General features: G+C 37.1%; 1 protein-coding gene across 2 annotated transcripts; it reads left to right on the forward strand.

The window, feature by feature from the left end:
- Positions 1-1,757: 1,757 nt before the first annotated feature.
- Positions 1,758-16,166, forward strand: THO1 (nuclear matrix protein-like protein). 2 transcript variants are annotated; one of them, XM_077364247.1, is made up of 21 exons: positions 1,758-1,917; positions 2,933-3,016; positions 3,693-3,767; positions 6,546-6,639; positions 6,768-6,913; positions 7,012-7,086; positions 8,374-8,446; positions 8,542-8,607; positions 8,722-8,768; positions 9,138-9,209; positions 9,362-9,490; positions 9,587-9,652; positions 11,051-11,092; positions 11,379-11,495; positions 11,617-11,699; positions 13,028-13,094; positions 13,785-13,856; positions 13,980-14,030; positions 14,233-14,292; positions 14,401-14,553; positions 15,482-16,166. In XM_077364247.1, the coding sequence occupies exons 1-21, from the start codon at positions 1,816-1,818 to the stop codon at positions 15,773-15,775; spliced, it is 1,968 nt and encodes a 655-aa protein (XP_077220362.1). In that variant the 5' UTR covers positions 1,758-1,815; the 3' UTR covers positions 15,776-16,166. The 2 variants fall into 2 exon arrangements, with proteins under 2 accessions (XP_077220362.1, XP_077220364.1); XM_077364249.1 differs by having other exon boundaries at positions 7,015-7,086.
- Positions 16,167-16,713: the final 547 nt, after the last annotated feature.

Consider the following 16,713-nt stretch of genomic DNA (forward strand, 5'->3'; position numbering starts at 1 on the left):
TTTTTAGACTTGATAACCCCTATTTAGACTTGATAACCGTGAGGGGCATTTTGGTTAGATTTTCTTGCAAATTCCGTTTTCGATCCTCAATTTTGATTTTTCAAAAGAGGGTCCCCCATTGGCAATTCTCGTATTTTGGTGTTACAAGTTTTTCCTTATTGGAACAATTACCGTTGGGGGACATAAAAATGATGTAATTTTCAACAGGACCCATGGTTTTCTGAAATTATCAACTAGGGACAAAAGATGTCTGTCAGTATGAGCTGGACGAAAATGCCCTTTATCATTTACAACACGTTTTCACCTTGTTTCTTTTCCTTTTCCATTTTCATCTTTTTGATTTTTACCCTACTAGTCATCTTCCTCTTCAAGCAACCACCATCATTCTTACCATCTATCTCTTTCTATCTAAGTTTTGTTTTTTCTATTTGTAGGGTCTTGCACTATTTTTCATTCCTCTGTTTTTTATTTATCTTGTTTAGGGTTTAAATGGTTTGTGTAATGCTTGGATGGCTTCACCCACTTTTTGGAAGACAATTGGTTGTATAAGAAAAATTTGATGTAATACATGAATGGATGGCTACACATTTTTTGATGTATTTTTTGTAATACACGAATTGGAGTGTAATACATGAAGCAAGTAATGAATACAACATCCACATCTTTTGTTATTCTATCATGAGCAGAATTGTAATGCCATTAGAAGAGTTGTTATTTCTATCATAAGCAGAAAGGGTTTATTAACTCCCTGGAAGGGGGTTAGCAAGTCCCCAAAGTAGGGTTCTCAATTTTCGAGTGGGCTTATCAAGTCCTTGAAAATTGGCCAAGGGCATTGGAGTTTTGGAAGGGAGTTTTCAAGTCTTTGGGATTAGGGTTATCTAGTATAAAAAATGGGGTTACCAAATTCCGAATGGGCTTATCAAGTCTCTGAAGTGAAAATTGGCCGATGGTACTGGAGTTTTGGAAGGGGGTTTTCAAGTCTCTGGGATTGGGGTTATCTAGTATAAAAAACGGGATTACCAATTTCCAAATGGGCTTATCAAGTCCCTTATGAATATATTTTTACTTCCTGTTTTTTTCACTCGCTCATTTACACCGTTTTTTGTCTTTCTACCCTACGATTCATCTTCCTCACCTCCCATTGAAAGGGAGAAGGAGACATGCAAAACCCTAAAACAAATGAAAACAAAACCTAGAGATAGATGGGAATGAACTCACATTTCAAGTTTTTTAGACTTCCCAGTGACAATGGTGGCTGAATGATAGGGAAGATGACTGGTAGGGTGAAAAAACAAAGTCCAAAAGGGAAAAAGTAATAAAAAAAGAGGAAAGAAGAGGGAAGAGTGAAAAAGTAAAACTTATTGCTTAAGAAAAGAAAAGGGCATTTTTGTCCGGCTCTTACTGACAAACCTCTTTTTGTCCCTCATTGATAATTTCAGAAAAGTCCTGTTGATAATTTCGTTATTTTTATGTCCGCCATTGGTAATTTTTCAATCCTCATTTGTTTTGACTTTAATTACGGCGGTGATGTTTTCATCCCCCTAAGTACGCATTCGTCCCCCTGTTAACGTGATTTGACTCTCAAAAAGCGTTAAAGTTGCCCACTGATCACGTTGTAAGGGGGGCGAATACGTACTGCAGGGGATTGAAATATTATCTCCCTTAATTATTTCCTTTTACTTACACTACACACCACTACAAGGGGGCGTTTTGGTAAATAAGGGGTCACATACATTTATAATCTCTCCTGAGAAAACCCTATGTAACACTGCCAACTAAAAGTAGCACTTTTAGGAAGGAGATTCTGAGTCTCTAATGGCGGAAGCTCCGTCCGGGCTTCGTATTCTTCTCCATCAGCACGTGAAAGAGCGAGCACCTGTTCTTATTTCTTGCCATGCCGATCGAGATCGAGTTCTTGTAACAATTCTCTCTCTTTCTCTATATATCTTATTCTTTTGAATTCCACCGAGCCAATCAAAAACGAAAATCTCGTTTCTTCAAACCCTAGATTTTACCTTTTTTTTTTTTTCTTTTTTCTTCTTTCCTAAGTTCATCAACTGATTACTGGATTTTATAAGCTAGAACATGGATTGTACATTTTAAAGAATATAAAATCCAGGTTTTAGCCTATAAAATCTAGGTTTTAGCTTATAAAATCCAGAATTTTAAAACCTAGATTTCAAAATCTAGGTTTTACCCTACACATGGATTATAAAATCCATGTATCCAAATGGCCTATAACTGTTTTTGTACATGTTTTCTATTATTGATCGAGAACAGTGGAATTTGTTTTTTATTCATATTACTATGATTCGCCACTTGTTTGAGTTCTGTTGTTTACATCAAGAAGTGCATCAAAAGGTTTTAAATTTATTACTTGTGATGCTCATTACAATCATTAACTCATTGCATGTTATATGCATCATAATGTGAATGCACATTGTTTCCTATATCTAAAATTTCCCGTAAATCTTTTGATACAATGCATACCCTTTGAAAATTGTTTTTGGTGCACCTTTTGATCTTTTCTTTTTGCAGATGCATTTCATTATTATTTTTTGATACGCAGTGATAAATCGACCCCCTAATATCTTACATCGACCCCCATCTCTCTCTCTAAGCACTGCCCTATATGGGGGTCGACTTATCGCTGCCTTTTTTTGAATGGTGAGATGCATTTCATTATTATTTACCAGTTTGCGTTTTATTTACCACTAATGGAACCGAACAAATAGCCTCTTCACCCATTAACAGCAACTTCCTGATTTTTGCCTTTTATTCTCAAAATGTCAAAACTACCCCTCCTTGTGTGATGTGGCATGTAGGGATTTGTTTGGTTCCACTCTCGGTTAGGCAGCCGGTCTCCATAGCAGCACTGCTTTATTTATTGTGATTGAAATCAAACCAATCTAATTTTGTTTGTTTGCCTCAGGACGTATTTAAAAGTGCTCTATTGCAAACTGGACCACCGGCAAGTTTTGCTCTGCAGGCGATGCAAGAAGCTATTAAACCTCAGGTCTTCTCTGTTTTGATTCAATATTTTCAAATCCTGTATACCATTTGGTGTGCAGCTCAGGACCAACTTTGTCTGTTGACTATATGCATACATACATACAGGGAGATGATATCCAGTCCTTTATTTTTCTATATTGGCAACCGTCTCTTTATTTCAAGCCTCTTTCATTTTCTGTTGATACTTTTTGGGATCTGTAACAACTAACAACCAGTGGGATAAGTGTAAAATAGAGAGAAGAGTGCCAATATCAAAACAAGGGAGAGTGGATATCATTTCCCTGTACTTGTACATAACATATGCATGCATTTATGTCTATATGTCCACACACACACACACACATATATACATATTTGTGTGTGTGTGTGTGTGTATGTGTCTATATATATATATATATATATATATATGTATTTATAATACCAAGTTATTATATATGTATGTACAATATACATATATGCATATTTTATTATCTCTATTATGAAGAAGTTATATCTCATCAATTATCATGCTATGCAGTGTCCCCAGCACTTCAATTAAGGCCACCCTTGGGTTTTCTTGTTTTTGAGTTATCAAGGACTGACAACATCATGTTGACAATTTTCTATCTTAATCCTGAAATCATCAGTAAATGCATCTAATGTTTAGTTTGACTGAAATGGGTGATTTGGTGACTCGACAGAGGCAAACAGTATTGGTCCAGGATGAAAATCAATCACTGGAGAATGCTCTCCGAACATTACTTCAGGAACTGGTGGTAAGTTACCCTACAATGTTAAATCCTTGCTTAATTGGTTTTTCCATTTTCTTCAGCAGCTTTGTGATTGTATTTCAACTCCCACCAGAACAAAACGTATGCACGCACATAAATCCATGAGTAAGCCAGTGTCTTAAAGGCACAATTTATGATTAATTACCATCAAGTTTTTTTTATTCATAACCAGAATTTTTTTTAATGTTAGCAATTAACCAGAATTTTGCTGTGCATTTTTCTCTTCTCTGCTTAACATTGACTACATCCATGATGATATTCATATCATTTTTTGGTTTCAAGTTACTTTTTACCAATAATTGTTGTGCTTATTATGCCTTCACTATTAACATGTTGAAACAATCTATTTTTATTCCTGATGTCTAAGATTCTATGAATAAACGATTTTTTCTAAAATGTTTGATACTATAGTCATTTGCTGATGTGAATCCATGACAACCAAGAGAAAGGGAGAAAGAATAGATAATCAAGAACAAGAACTCAAAAGAGTAGGATCATGAACGGTCAAGATAAAAAAAGAGGGATGATAGGAGTAGAAAGAGGAGCGTTTTATGGGGGTGCAACTCGGCCGGGTTGGGTCGGGTTGAGGCCAACCCGAAGGAACATCACGTCAACCCTAACTCGACGAGACTCGAGCCCCAACTTGGGCAGGGCGACTCGAACCCTATCCCGGACCCGCCCCTAACCCAACTTGAGGAGAAGAGGAAGAGGACGAAGAGATCTGGAAGAAAGTAGTAAAACCAGCGATAGCCTTCCCTTCCTTTGAAACTAGCCACACCGTTCCCTAAGAAAAAAGGTAAGAGAAAAGAACAAGAAAAACTAGAAATAGTGGAAAAATCCTAAGAAAGAGTGAAAAATAGATTCCCTAATGTTGAAAGATGTTTTTCTTTGTTCTTCTTCCTCCAACTACGAGTTTTTCCGTTAGACGCTTTTCTTTGTTCTTCGTCGGATGAGTTTAGGGTTAGAAGGTTTTGCCATAATCTATTGGTGCTTGGTTTCTTGTTGTAGAAGCCAGGGGTTTCTAGATGCTAAGAAGAACTCATAAGGGTGAAAAAGGAGCAGGTTTCGGGGTTGTGATTTCTTGTTTTACCCTCTTCAAAGCTACAAAAATAGGACAACAACTGGAAACCAGTAGACAGGAAAAAAGGGGCAGGTTTTGCATTTTTTAAATTATAAACAGGGGGAGCGGTCAAAGGGGAAAATGACAACATGTTTTTAGGATATGCCGTTGGGCTGTCGGATTACCAACTACTCTACCCTAACCTGACCCGATTTCACTTCCGGTTAGCCTTTCCCAACCCTAACCGGACCCGATATTTAGCAAAACCAACCCAACCCAACCCGAAGAAAATTGGGTTGAACCGATGGGTTCGGGTTAAGCCCAACCTAAGTTGCACCCTCAGCATTTTATGAACCCGACTAGGAATGGTGAAGAAAGGAATGAGGAAAAAAGGGAACAGAGAAATTTGACTAGAATTAAAGCGATATGAGAAGAACGATAAAAGATGGAGGAAAAGATGGAAGAAGTGAGAAGCACGAGGGGGTATTGCCTTATAATCCCGACTGAGAGGGGGTAAGGGGGAGAGAAGAGGAGAGGAGAAAAAGAAGATGAAATAAAGAAAGAAAGATAAGAGTTTAGGGGTAGAAACCGACCTGATATGAAGTTGAAATCTTTATTCATTCCATCGTTGCATAGCATAAAAGAAAAGTGTCTCGTGTCTACACACGCACATATAAGAAAAGAAAGATAACTAGAAAGTTCTAAAATCTTAAACAAAAACATAACACTTGTGGATTAAAATACCTTCTACTGACGTAAAGACTCTCCCACTTAAATTTGTCGTAATACATGTGTGGGGCCTATTTAAAACACTCATAACTCAAATAACTAAGTGATTTTGATGGGAAAAGACTCTACTACCACTCTACGACTTAAAAGACTTAAATAACACTTTAAAAACTAAATAAAACCCTTTGGACATTAATGATGAGCCCTATCTTCTTAACTCTTTGATTCTCCCTGGCATCTGGGATGATCTCCATCATTTGCAGAATCAGATGTGTCTTGGATGATCTCCCATCATTTGCAGAATCAGATGTGTGGAATGCAGTAAGATACATTTGTATTTTATATTTAATGGAAGGAAAAACAATTTATGTGAAATTGTGTGCTTAAGACGGGCATTCTTCTTGTTGATCTTCTTGACTTGGTGATTGTGGAGGAGAGGGATCCTTTAAATGAGACCTGACGGATGCAAGAGGGGAAAGGTTTTCCATGGAGGTACTCCGATGCTTTAGAGGCGGTTCTTGATCTTATCAAAGGAACTGGGAGTGCAAATGAGGTTGCCAACAATCTTGCTTTGAGTGGTGTGCATTGAGAGGCTCTAGCAGTTTAGGATCATTTTGCATTTGTTTGATTTCTTTTTTCTCTTTTGTAGGTTTTGTTTGTTGCCTTTTTTTTTGACTAATATGTTTGTTGCCTTAATCATCTTGGTCAAAGTTCTTTTGTTTGTTTGCTGTTTTTGCTTCTTTATTTAATTTTCGTTGCCTTATTTTTTTGTTTGTTTGTTTATTGCAATTATAATTGGACAACACAGAACTGGTCTTCACTATAAAACTACGAGTTATTCCAAAAGCTTAAGCTGTTGGAGATGACGTTATTTAATCTTTTATACTTTAACATTCACAAATGTAGAACCACATGCTTCACTATCTTGCTCTGCCTATTTATTGCTGTTAATTCTTTTCCTTTTTGACCCACAGTCATCTGCAGTTCAGTCAGGGGACCGGATTATGCAATATGGGAGATCAATTGATGATACGGAAAGTACCCATGGTCAAATACCACGACTTCTTGGTCCGTATTCACACAATCCATTCTGTCAATTGACATTTATCTTCAATTTTGCATTTCATTTTCCTCTTCTTGATAGCTTTCCTCTTTTGTCATGGTTGGTTGTATAATTACCTTTTTGCTTCTTGGAGACATTGTGTTGTATCTTTGTGAAAGAGGCCATGTTGAAGGTGGCATGATATTCCAACTGCTAGAGGATTTGACCGAAATGTCCACTATGAGGGACTGCAAAGAAGTTTTTGGTTATATTGAGAGTAAGCAAGATATCTTGGGAAAGGTGCGTAGATTGTTGCAGTCATTTTGTGCTTAATAAATCTTCAACACATACTTTCACTCACTAGTTTTACTATAAATAAAATCTGGGTGGATTACTAGCAGCAAGAGCTCTTTGGCCGAGGGAAGCTTGTCATGTTGAGGACATGTAATCAGCTTCTTCGTCGACTCTCAAAGGTATGACCAATGTTTAAAATTTCGGTATTTGGTGTCGGTTTCGGTCACCACCGTTTCGGGCCGAAATTTCGGCCAAAATCATGTAAAAATATGATTATGATTTCATTTTTATTTTAAATTTCGACTGAAATTTCGGCAATTTCAGTGGAAATTTTGGCTATTTCGGTGAATATTTCATAAATTTCGGTGGGAATTATAACATTTCAGTGGATCTACATAACATTTCGGTGGAAATTTTGTAAAAAAGGCTAAAACCGAAATTTCAGTGACATTTCGGCGAAATTTTGGAATTTCAGTGAAATTTTGCCGAAATCTTCTAAAGAAACGACTTAATGTAAATTTCGTTTCGGTCGCGGCTGAAACCAAAATTTTTCGGCCGAAATTTAAAACCATGGGTATGACTACCCAAATTAATGTCTTTGGTATGACCAACACATAAGCAAGAAAGTCATCCATAATGGCTTAATCACGTTGAACACCTAGTGATATTTGTTGGTCCCATGTTGATCTGACATCACAAGCATAAGATATGATTACTTTGCTGTATAGTTCAATGATGTTGTCTTTCAAATATCATTCTCTACATTAATGAAATGAAATGCAAATCATAACATTTTTTCATCGTTCCAACCATTTTGGTCGAATTTAGGTCAAGTTTCCGGAATTTTCACAAAAATAATGACATGAAAGAAATTCATGTATATTTCGTTTTGGTAGGGATGGAAATAGAAACATTTCGGTCGTTTCGGGAAAATTCCGAGGAAATTGAAAACCATGGCTTTGCACTCTATCTACCCATTATTTTTTGCTTCTTCACACTCCATGATATTTGATAGTTATTCAATGTTAACATAATACCCTACTATTGGCCTATGTCATGTGTGTCTGGATCTCATGCCAATCTCCACGCAGTCTCTTTGGTTTTCTCTTCTTAGCTCTGTAGAGTAAATCATGATCCGATATATCCCTGATGTATCTCAGATTTGCTTGGCTGCCTGAATTAAAACTACTTTGGGAATACGATTCCATTATTATTGGAGAGTTACCTAGTGTTTTTCTTGTTATGTGACTTCTGCCAATTTTTATGTTGACCCATTTTTCTTATGTTAACTTGCTCTTGTTTTTGCTACCAAAGTTAAAAACCTCATAAAAGGTCCTGTACCACACTTTTTAGTCAAGATGTAGTAATAACATTTTTCATCTCAGGATACTAGTTGTAACGAACAATACCAAACCATATTGCTCACACTTCTCCATCAATTTGCTAATGTTTGTCATGATTTTCAGGCAAATGATGTAGTGTTTTGTGGACGAATTCTTATGTTCCTAGCTCATTTTTTCCCTTTGTCAGAGCGCTCAGGTAATTTTATTATGTATTTTCTCTATTACCACCCCTCTGTTGATCATCTTGTGTTGATCAGTCACATTGCTTGCTCTATTAATCAATGCTTACAGCGGTGAATATAAAGGGAGTTTTCAACACACCCAATGAGACAAAGTATGAGAAGGACGCTCCTTATGGTATGGATCCAAGCTATATGATTTTTCTTTGCTTTCCATTTTATTTTTCCCTTGATTTCTGACTTTAGGTGTATTATGTGTTTCCTCCTGATATATACTCCCTTTTGTCTCTAGGCATTTCTGTTGATTTCAACTTCTACAAGACTTTTTGGAGTTTACAGGTTAAATATGCCACTTCCTACAATGATTGCTGATTTGGAACAAAAAACACATTACTTTCACTCTTGATCTCTTCGCGCTATCATCCTTTCTATCATAAGTTCTATGTTGTACATGCCTACATTGTTTCAAGTCTACCAAAGTGGCCTGCTTGTTGAGATTAGAGTCGAGCAAACTAAGTTTTTACTGTTATTTGCTGATATCTAGATTTAGAAATGCAAACAACATTGGATGCTGCATAATTATAAGCAGTTTTAACAGTTTCTTGTGTTGGGGTTTTTATACTAAAATTTACATAAACTTTTTTTTTTGAATGGTGGCAAATTTCATTAAAATTTTCATAAACTGGTGTTCTTTTTTATGTCTGTCAGGAGCATTTCTGCAACCCTGCATCCACGACACTTGCACCTACCAAGTGGCAGAAATTTGCAACCAACTTAATGGTATATCTGTCTCCACCCATCATATTGCATGATCCTACAAATTTTCTTCCATCCTATTTGCTACATATCTTGACTGTGGTAAATTTAGGTAACGTATTTTGTCTATGTTCTGGATCTATTCAGATGTTTTTTCTTGGAATATAATTGTTTAGGTGGTGTTGGATACCTTTGAGGCTCAGCCCCTGAGTGATGGTGATGGAAATGCAAATAATCTTGAGGAAGAGGAGTCAGCAGCTTTCAGCATAAAGTATCTCACGAGCAGTAAATTGATGGGATTAGAGGTAATTAGGGTTGATCAAATGAATTTTTAGACTCATTTTCTGTTTATATTATTGATTACCTGCTTTTCTTTTTAATTTTATTTTTTTTATTGACAGTTGAGGGACCCGGGCTTTCGCCGCCATATTCTTGTTCAATGCCTTATAATGTTTGATTATCTTAAGGTATGCTATTCGGTTCATACATACTGCTTATTTCTTTGATGGAGTGCCACATACTTGTGTAATTTCTAACTCCTCCCATGTATAGTTATGCTACCAATGCACTAGGGCTGTGTTTGGTTGCACAAATGCCAGGATGAGTTAGGGGTTTTGCTTGGCTTTTTGGGTGCCACATCAGTAAAACTCCTTGTTTCTTTGCCAATGTTGCATTGAAACCTCAAGAGACTACCAAGGATGTCTCCTGGTTAATCATTTCGTGTCTGCTGATGCGTCACCCTTGTCCTCTCCCTATAATTTCCAAGCTAAAAACCCACAAAAAAATTGGAATTGTGCTTGGATTTCTTGGGAACGACGCTCTCTCTCTCTCTCTATTGGTAATGATAACCCCTATCACTACTCTACGAGGTTGACAACCAAACACTACTTACAACTATTCTGCGTTGTAAGTTTTAGGTAAATCCAATACTTGTCTCCTTGTTGGTCACTTACTCCACTAATCTACGAGGTAAATACCTGCAACCGAGCATAGCCTGGGCAAATTTAAATTTTTTTGCAACTAGACATTAAGCATGCTCTATATTTAAAATTATGTTCAACACAGTTCCTGAAACGCTGAAACCTAGAGAAATCTCAAGTACTGTTACTATGGTACACTTTTTTTTATTATATGATGAGGCATTTTATTAACGGTGCAAAGCAAAATGAAAAACCTAGACCGAGATGGCCAATGAATGCATACAAAGAAAATTAAAAAAGAGCTAAAAAACAAGATCTTCAAAGTGATACAAGAACAGCTAATATGTCTCTCTCCACCCCACTAACAGCCAAAAGGGTCTGCCTCCTCATCGGCCGATTGAAGAACATGGAGAAACGTGATTGAATGCCCCTCCATAATGCCCAAAATCTCCTAAAGTGCGTCCACAAACCTCAAGGGAAGTCAGTGCCACCTCTAACCAATCAAATGACATTGTGAGAATCCTCTTCCACCACAAGTGATTCAACTCGCAATACATAAACCTAACAAATCCCTCTCTTGATAGCAAAAACCTCTGCCTCACTGGAGTCGCCACTCCTATATGGCTAGAGAAAGCTTAAGACACCTCTATCCATATTCTTTAGGATCCCACTAATACTCGGTGGGGCTGGATGCCCTAATCTAGAATTATCAATGTTAAGCTTGAAGAAATTAGACATGGGGAGAGACCATATAGGTGCAGGTCTATCTCTATGAGTGGAGCTAACCCACTCATTAGGGATAGACCTGCACCTAGATGGAATCTATTGCAAAACTACAATTAGTTGTCTGATGTAGTGTTGACAGGTATTCCACGGCATTTATGTACGCTTTAATATTTCTGAATTAATTACATCATCTAACTCCATTCTTATATTTTCTTGTAGGCACCAGGGAAAAATGAGAAAGATGGGCCCTCAGAAATCATGGTCAGTGCTTATTTCATAATTTCTCCAGTGTGCTGTAAACTGTGTTACTTACATGTATATGTTATCTGAAATAGTTTTTATCTGCTTGTGTGGAGACTTTTTTTTATGAGGGCATTTCATTTTTCAATAACGCTGGATGCCATTTCCAGACGTTGTTTCACATTGAAACAACGTATGGACAGAACTCCGGTCTACAATTTTTTTTATCCATTTTACGTTAGCTTGCTTATACTCCTTGTGCTTTTGTATATCTATCTATTTACATGTTATTTGTGCATGATTCCAGAAAGAAGAAATTAAGTCTCTTGAAGAGCGTGTAAAAAGGCTTCTCGAAATGATTCCACCTAAAGGAAAAGAATTTCTTCACAGCATCGAGCATATATTAGAACGAGAGAAAAACTGGGTGAGTGTTCATTTTCTTTGTTAAACTTCACTTTTCTCTGACTGATTATTAGGTGGGTGCTTTCCTTGGAATCTGAGATAGCTTGTGTTGGATTTACTTTCTCCTACATATTGCATTTTAGGTTTGGTGGAAACGCGATGGTTGCCCAGCATTTGAAAAACAAGCTACAGAGAGAAAAATTGGTCAAGATGGGGCAAGGAAACGGTATGCATTTTTGTTTGTTATTAGCATGGTTTTAAATTTCGGCCGAAATACAGAAATTTCGGATCTCGTCCAGGACCGAAATTTAAAAATTCTGGCCGAAATTATAAGATTTTCACCGAAATTTCGTTTTTGGCTGAGACTGTAACCGAAACTGAAATTTCAATCCTTGGTTATTATTTGTTCTGTACATGCCATTCTTATCCCTATAAATCAATCCCCCAACACTGGGTATATCTGCTTTTGTCTTTTGTGCACAGACTTGTACTGCTTAAACACGGGTGGTTCTTGGTGAAGGGCTAAAACTCTAGGTTTTAGGGTATGACATGTGGTAGGCTGAAATGGAGCAACATCAAGATATGACTTGGTTTCAGCCAAAACATCTGGGTGTCACTCCCATAATGAAAATGAAAGTAGAAAAAACCACTAAATTTGGGAATAAAAAATGTAGATAAATTTGGTTTAATGATGTTTTTGTTACTGTTAATACTGTAACTGTTTTGTTGTATAGAATGTTAATTGGAATTTAGTAATGTTTATGCCTGTCGCATGGATACTTTTACGAATGTGAGAATCCACATTGGTATGGACTGCGGAATTCGGCAACCTGAAAACAGCAGAAAAAATAAATTCAGTGGTATGTTGTAAATCAATTTTAGAATTTAGTTTTAATCAATAATAGGTTTATAATTGTTACAAGTGGAAACTTTAGTTGGTCATGTAATTCTAATGTTTTTTTCTTTTGAAGGTGGAAACTTTGGGCTGGAAGGTAGGTGAGTAGACGGTGGTTTTTTGGGTCCAAACTGTTATATATACCTTAAGGGACGCCATGTCCCTGTTGTATGCCCCAAGCTGACTGGTTTTTAATAAAATTGTCTTTACTGTTAAAAAAAATCTAATGTTTTTCTTTCCTTATTAAAGCTTTACTATTAAGATGGATAAAACTCAAAACCTATTGTGAATGTAATTTGTATGCCTCAGAAAAACTTGAAAAATGAAACCTGAAACTATAGGACCTGGATCGGTGGAGTGTCGAAAACTGAGGGATGCTTGAATTGCTACAATTGTCCACTTAGAGGAGTCCCAACATATGTTTAACAATTTATAGCTTACAACTTGTTAGTTGGTCGATTTTCTTTTGTCACCATCAAATGTCAATCAAGTAAACTTTTAAGTGCAACTATCATTAATTATATTTACTATTAACAATCAACCTTTTGGCTTAGTCACCTTTGGAATCTGAAAAGTTGTTTCCTCCTTATTTTTTAAGCACTGAACTTTTTTCCTTTTACCCTAAAACTTGATTGATACCGTTGTTCATTTCATTGCAGTAAACCACGGTGGAGAATGGGAAACAAAGAGCTCTCACAATTGTGGAAGTGGGCAGATCAGAATCCTGTATGTTGCCTGTGTAATATAGCTTCCCAATTTTTCCTTGATGTTGCCTATTAGCAGCTTTAGTGTTAAGTCAACAAATAAATTTACATTTATCAGATATCATTCAAAAAAAAAAAATTTACATTTATCAGCCTCCATATTGTTGAGCTAGCGTAATTTTTTCTTCAAAATTCCACTCTTGAAATTTGTTGTTGTGATAATAAATCTTTTACTGCACATTGCTTGGTGATCATGTGTGCATAATCACTCAAGTTTGTCATGGTCATTTTATATGTTGTTTTAATTTAGAACAAAATGGGGGCTTCAACTTTATGAACAGTTTTATGTAATTCCCTTTGGGGACCTCTTGTCCCCTCTTTGTAATGTTCGTTGATGCATTTAATAAAGTTACTTTTCAAAAAAAAAAATTAGAACAAAATGCTATGCCCTAGTCACAGCCTTGAAATTTTAGCAATTCCGCCAATTTCCTTTCCAGACTGGAATGTTACATGTGATTTGAATCTTAAGGCAAATTGCTCAGAAAGAACAAAGTAAAATCCATGAGGCTACTCGCTGGGTTCCTTTTATTAGTTTTTTACCATTAACCTGGATTTTTTTTATTTAGATTGGCTTTTTCATTGTTTAGTGATACAACTTTCAAACATTTTCCCTTTCGGTAGAGCTTATACTATGGTTTTATTGTTGGTTCAGAATTCTTTGACTGATTCTCAACGTGTCCGCACCCCTTCCATCATGGAATATTGGAAACCCCTTGCTGAAGACGTGGGCATCTGAAACTCAACACCCCTTCTCTTTTGTACTTCATTTTCATCCACTAACTAATCCTTAATTAATTTTTTTTAGAATCGCTAACAAATCCTTCATTTGCATGCCTGAGAATTGCAGATGGATGTTTCATCCGGAATAGAAGCTGCGTATCACCACAAAAACAATCGTGTAAGCTAAATTTTTATTGGCATGGTTTTACCCAATAATCAATAAATTGAATTGAGAATGATATATTTTTCGTTTACTGGTAGATCTAAGTAGTATATACAAGAACAAGTCACTTTCTTAGTCATTTCTTATATGGTTACTATCCACAAACCCTTTGATTTTATCCTAAACCATATAGTGGCCTTTTGTTACTGAATTACAGGTCTATTGCTGGAAAGGCCTTCGTTTTTCAGCTAGGCAAGACTTGGAAGGGTTTTCTCGAGTATGGTTTATGTTTCCATGTAACAATAATACTATTTGCTTCTTTATTTATCAGTATAAGTTCCTTAATTCTGTCACTAAGGGAACTTAATTGAGTCCCTTGTTGCAGTTTACTGATCACGGTATTGAAGGAGTCGTGCCTCCAGAACTTCTGCCACCGGAAGTCCGTTCTAAAATTCATGCAAAACCTAGTGAGAGGTCTAAACGAGCTAGAAAGGGGGAGGAAGCAAAAGTAGCTATGCCACATGCCGAAGATAACCAGGTAGTTCAAGAGAATGCAACTCTCTTGTTTTCTATTACTCTTATTTTCATGAGTATATAACTCTTATTTTTTTTTTTTTTTTATAACAATCCCATACCACCCGTAGCTCGCTGTTTACAGTTGTCAAAAAGAATTTATTTTGTTGTCTTCAAATTATATAATCTGTTCTTGTTTATCTTTCTTGATTACCCACCTAAATTTATTTTTGAAGTGATTCCTGGCATTTCCTGATAATATCTTACTTCACTTGTGGGGCAATGAACCAATTCCTTCAAAGTCATCTTGATTCTATGATTTCCCTTTTGATTTGTTTGGTTGCACAAAATCCCGGCTGTCGTCAGGATTTTTTTTTTTTTGGTATTTCGGATGTCACTTCTCGTTTGGTTGCCAATATTGCATTGAACTTCCCGAAGACTCCTTGGGATGTCTCCTAGGTAATTATTGTCATGTTTGTTGAGGTGGCAATCTTGTCCCCTCATATAACTTTCAAACTAAATTCCACAACAAAAGATGGCATTATGCTTGAAAAATCTTGGGAATGGTACTTTTTCATTCCCTCCCTTCCTTCTCTTCTCTCTCTTTGTAGGCAATGACACCCCCTACTTCATACACTCCCAATCTATGCTGCGCAACTAAACTCTACTTACCACTATTCTCCGGGTTAATTTCAGGCAAATCCAATGCTTGTCTCCTCTTTGCTGACTACTCCTTCCACTACTCTTCAAGTCTATGTCGTGCATCCAAACCTACTTACCACTATTCTCCGGGTTAATTTCAGGCAAATCCAATGCTTGTCTTCTCCTCCTTGCTGACTACTCCTTCCACTACTCTTCAAGTTTATGTCGCGCGTCCAAACCTACTTTTTCGGTTTTGCTGGTTTCGAAAATGCATTTCGTATCTAATTTTTTGCTTCTGTTGGTTTGGGAAGAATGCGAGCATTGCAGCTGAGATCGATGGTGGTGGAAGTGGCGCTGAACTAGAAGATTCAGCTGCACCAATGGATGCTGACCCTACATCTGTTAATATCTCCCAGAGTGGGGCCCCTACACCTGAAGAAAGTCAAAAGCAGAGCCCTGAAATGGAGATTGGTCCAGAGGCAGGGCAGTTGGAAGCAGAGGCCGAAGCCGAGGTTGAGGCAGAGGTTGATGGAGAGACAGATCTTGAGGCAGAATTGGATTCAACAGGCAGGGACACACAAGATGGGGTAAAAGAGAGTCCCTAATGCTGAATTCTACTAATCAGTGCAAGTAGCCTTTGTTCTAAAGAAAACCCAAAAGAAGGGAAAGATGGTTCCTTTTATGGCCCATTATAGTCTGAGAGAATTAATGGCCATTGACTATTGTAATGTGAGAAATTGTCTGTAATTACTTGATAGTAATGTTGTAACCTATCGATGACAAATGCAGAGATCAATAAATTTGATTCATAGAAGCCATCTATCAAAAAGCTCCAGACATATGTACCAGTAAAATGTCGGGGGCCTGTCGAAGATTATGTGATTAGATTTTAAATGTAATAGGTAATGTCATAACTTCTGTAACCTAAGACAACATATAGGTTTTTAGCTAACAGGGTTTTATTACAGGTGAATATACAATGGAGATTTTGCTTTAGTAGCATGGTAGAACACTTGTACTCGGATCACACCTAATGATTGTAAAAAACCAAAATATCCCGTACACCTCAGGTGTGGCTCTTTGGCTTAAAGTCTTGGGTATGCTCCCCAGAGACGAGAGTTCGAATCCCCTTGGGCTTACCCGATGCGCATGGTTTAGGGTGATTGAGCGCATATGGAGGGAATTAGTCCCACTCTACAAAGTCGGGTGAGGACACCATACGTCGTCAAAAAAAAAAAAAAACCATGATGGTCAATGATATGTTTTGAATCAAGGGTGTGGGAATTTCATTTGAATATATATCCTAGCATTCTTGGCCAATGGTATGCATGGATGTTTAAGAGGGGAGGGGGGGTGCACCCGATCAAATATGAGGTGTAAATGGTGGACCCTATCCTATACGTGGGCTCGGGTGGAGATCGTGGAACATAACTCATCAAAACATGAGATAAAATGGTGGGCCCCACCCTATGAATGGGTATGAGTTGAGTTGGTGGGACTCACCCTATCAAAACGCATTATCGACCATCATGCGTATTTTGGT

This window comes from Tasmannia lanceolata, unplaced genomic scaffold (assembly GCF_043159265.1).
Source record: "Tasmannia lanceolata isolate RefF3 unplaced genomic scaffold, GAP_Taslan_0.1 ptg000020l, whole genome shotgun sequence".
Classification (NCBI taxonomy): Eukaryota; Viridiplantae; Streptophyta; class Magnoliopsida; order Canellales; family Winteraceae; genus Tasmannia; species Tasmannia lanceolata.

Bases quoted from the DNA above. Each gene is read 5' to 3' on its own strand.
- THO1 (XM_077364247.1), top strand. From the start codon at position 1,816: ATGGCGGAAGCTCCGTCCGGGCTTCGTATTCTTCTCCATCAGCACGTG. The intron at 7,087-8,373 runs GTATGACCAATG...CATGATTTTCAG, and splicing joins TTCTTCGTCGACTCTCAAAG to GCAAATGATGTAGTGTTTTG. The intron at 13,095-13,784 runs GTATGTTGCCTG...TTGTTGGTTCAG, and splicing joins AGTGGGCAGATCAGAATCCT to AATTCTTTGACTGATTCTCA.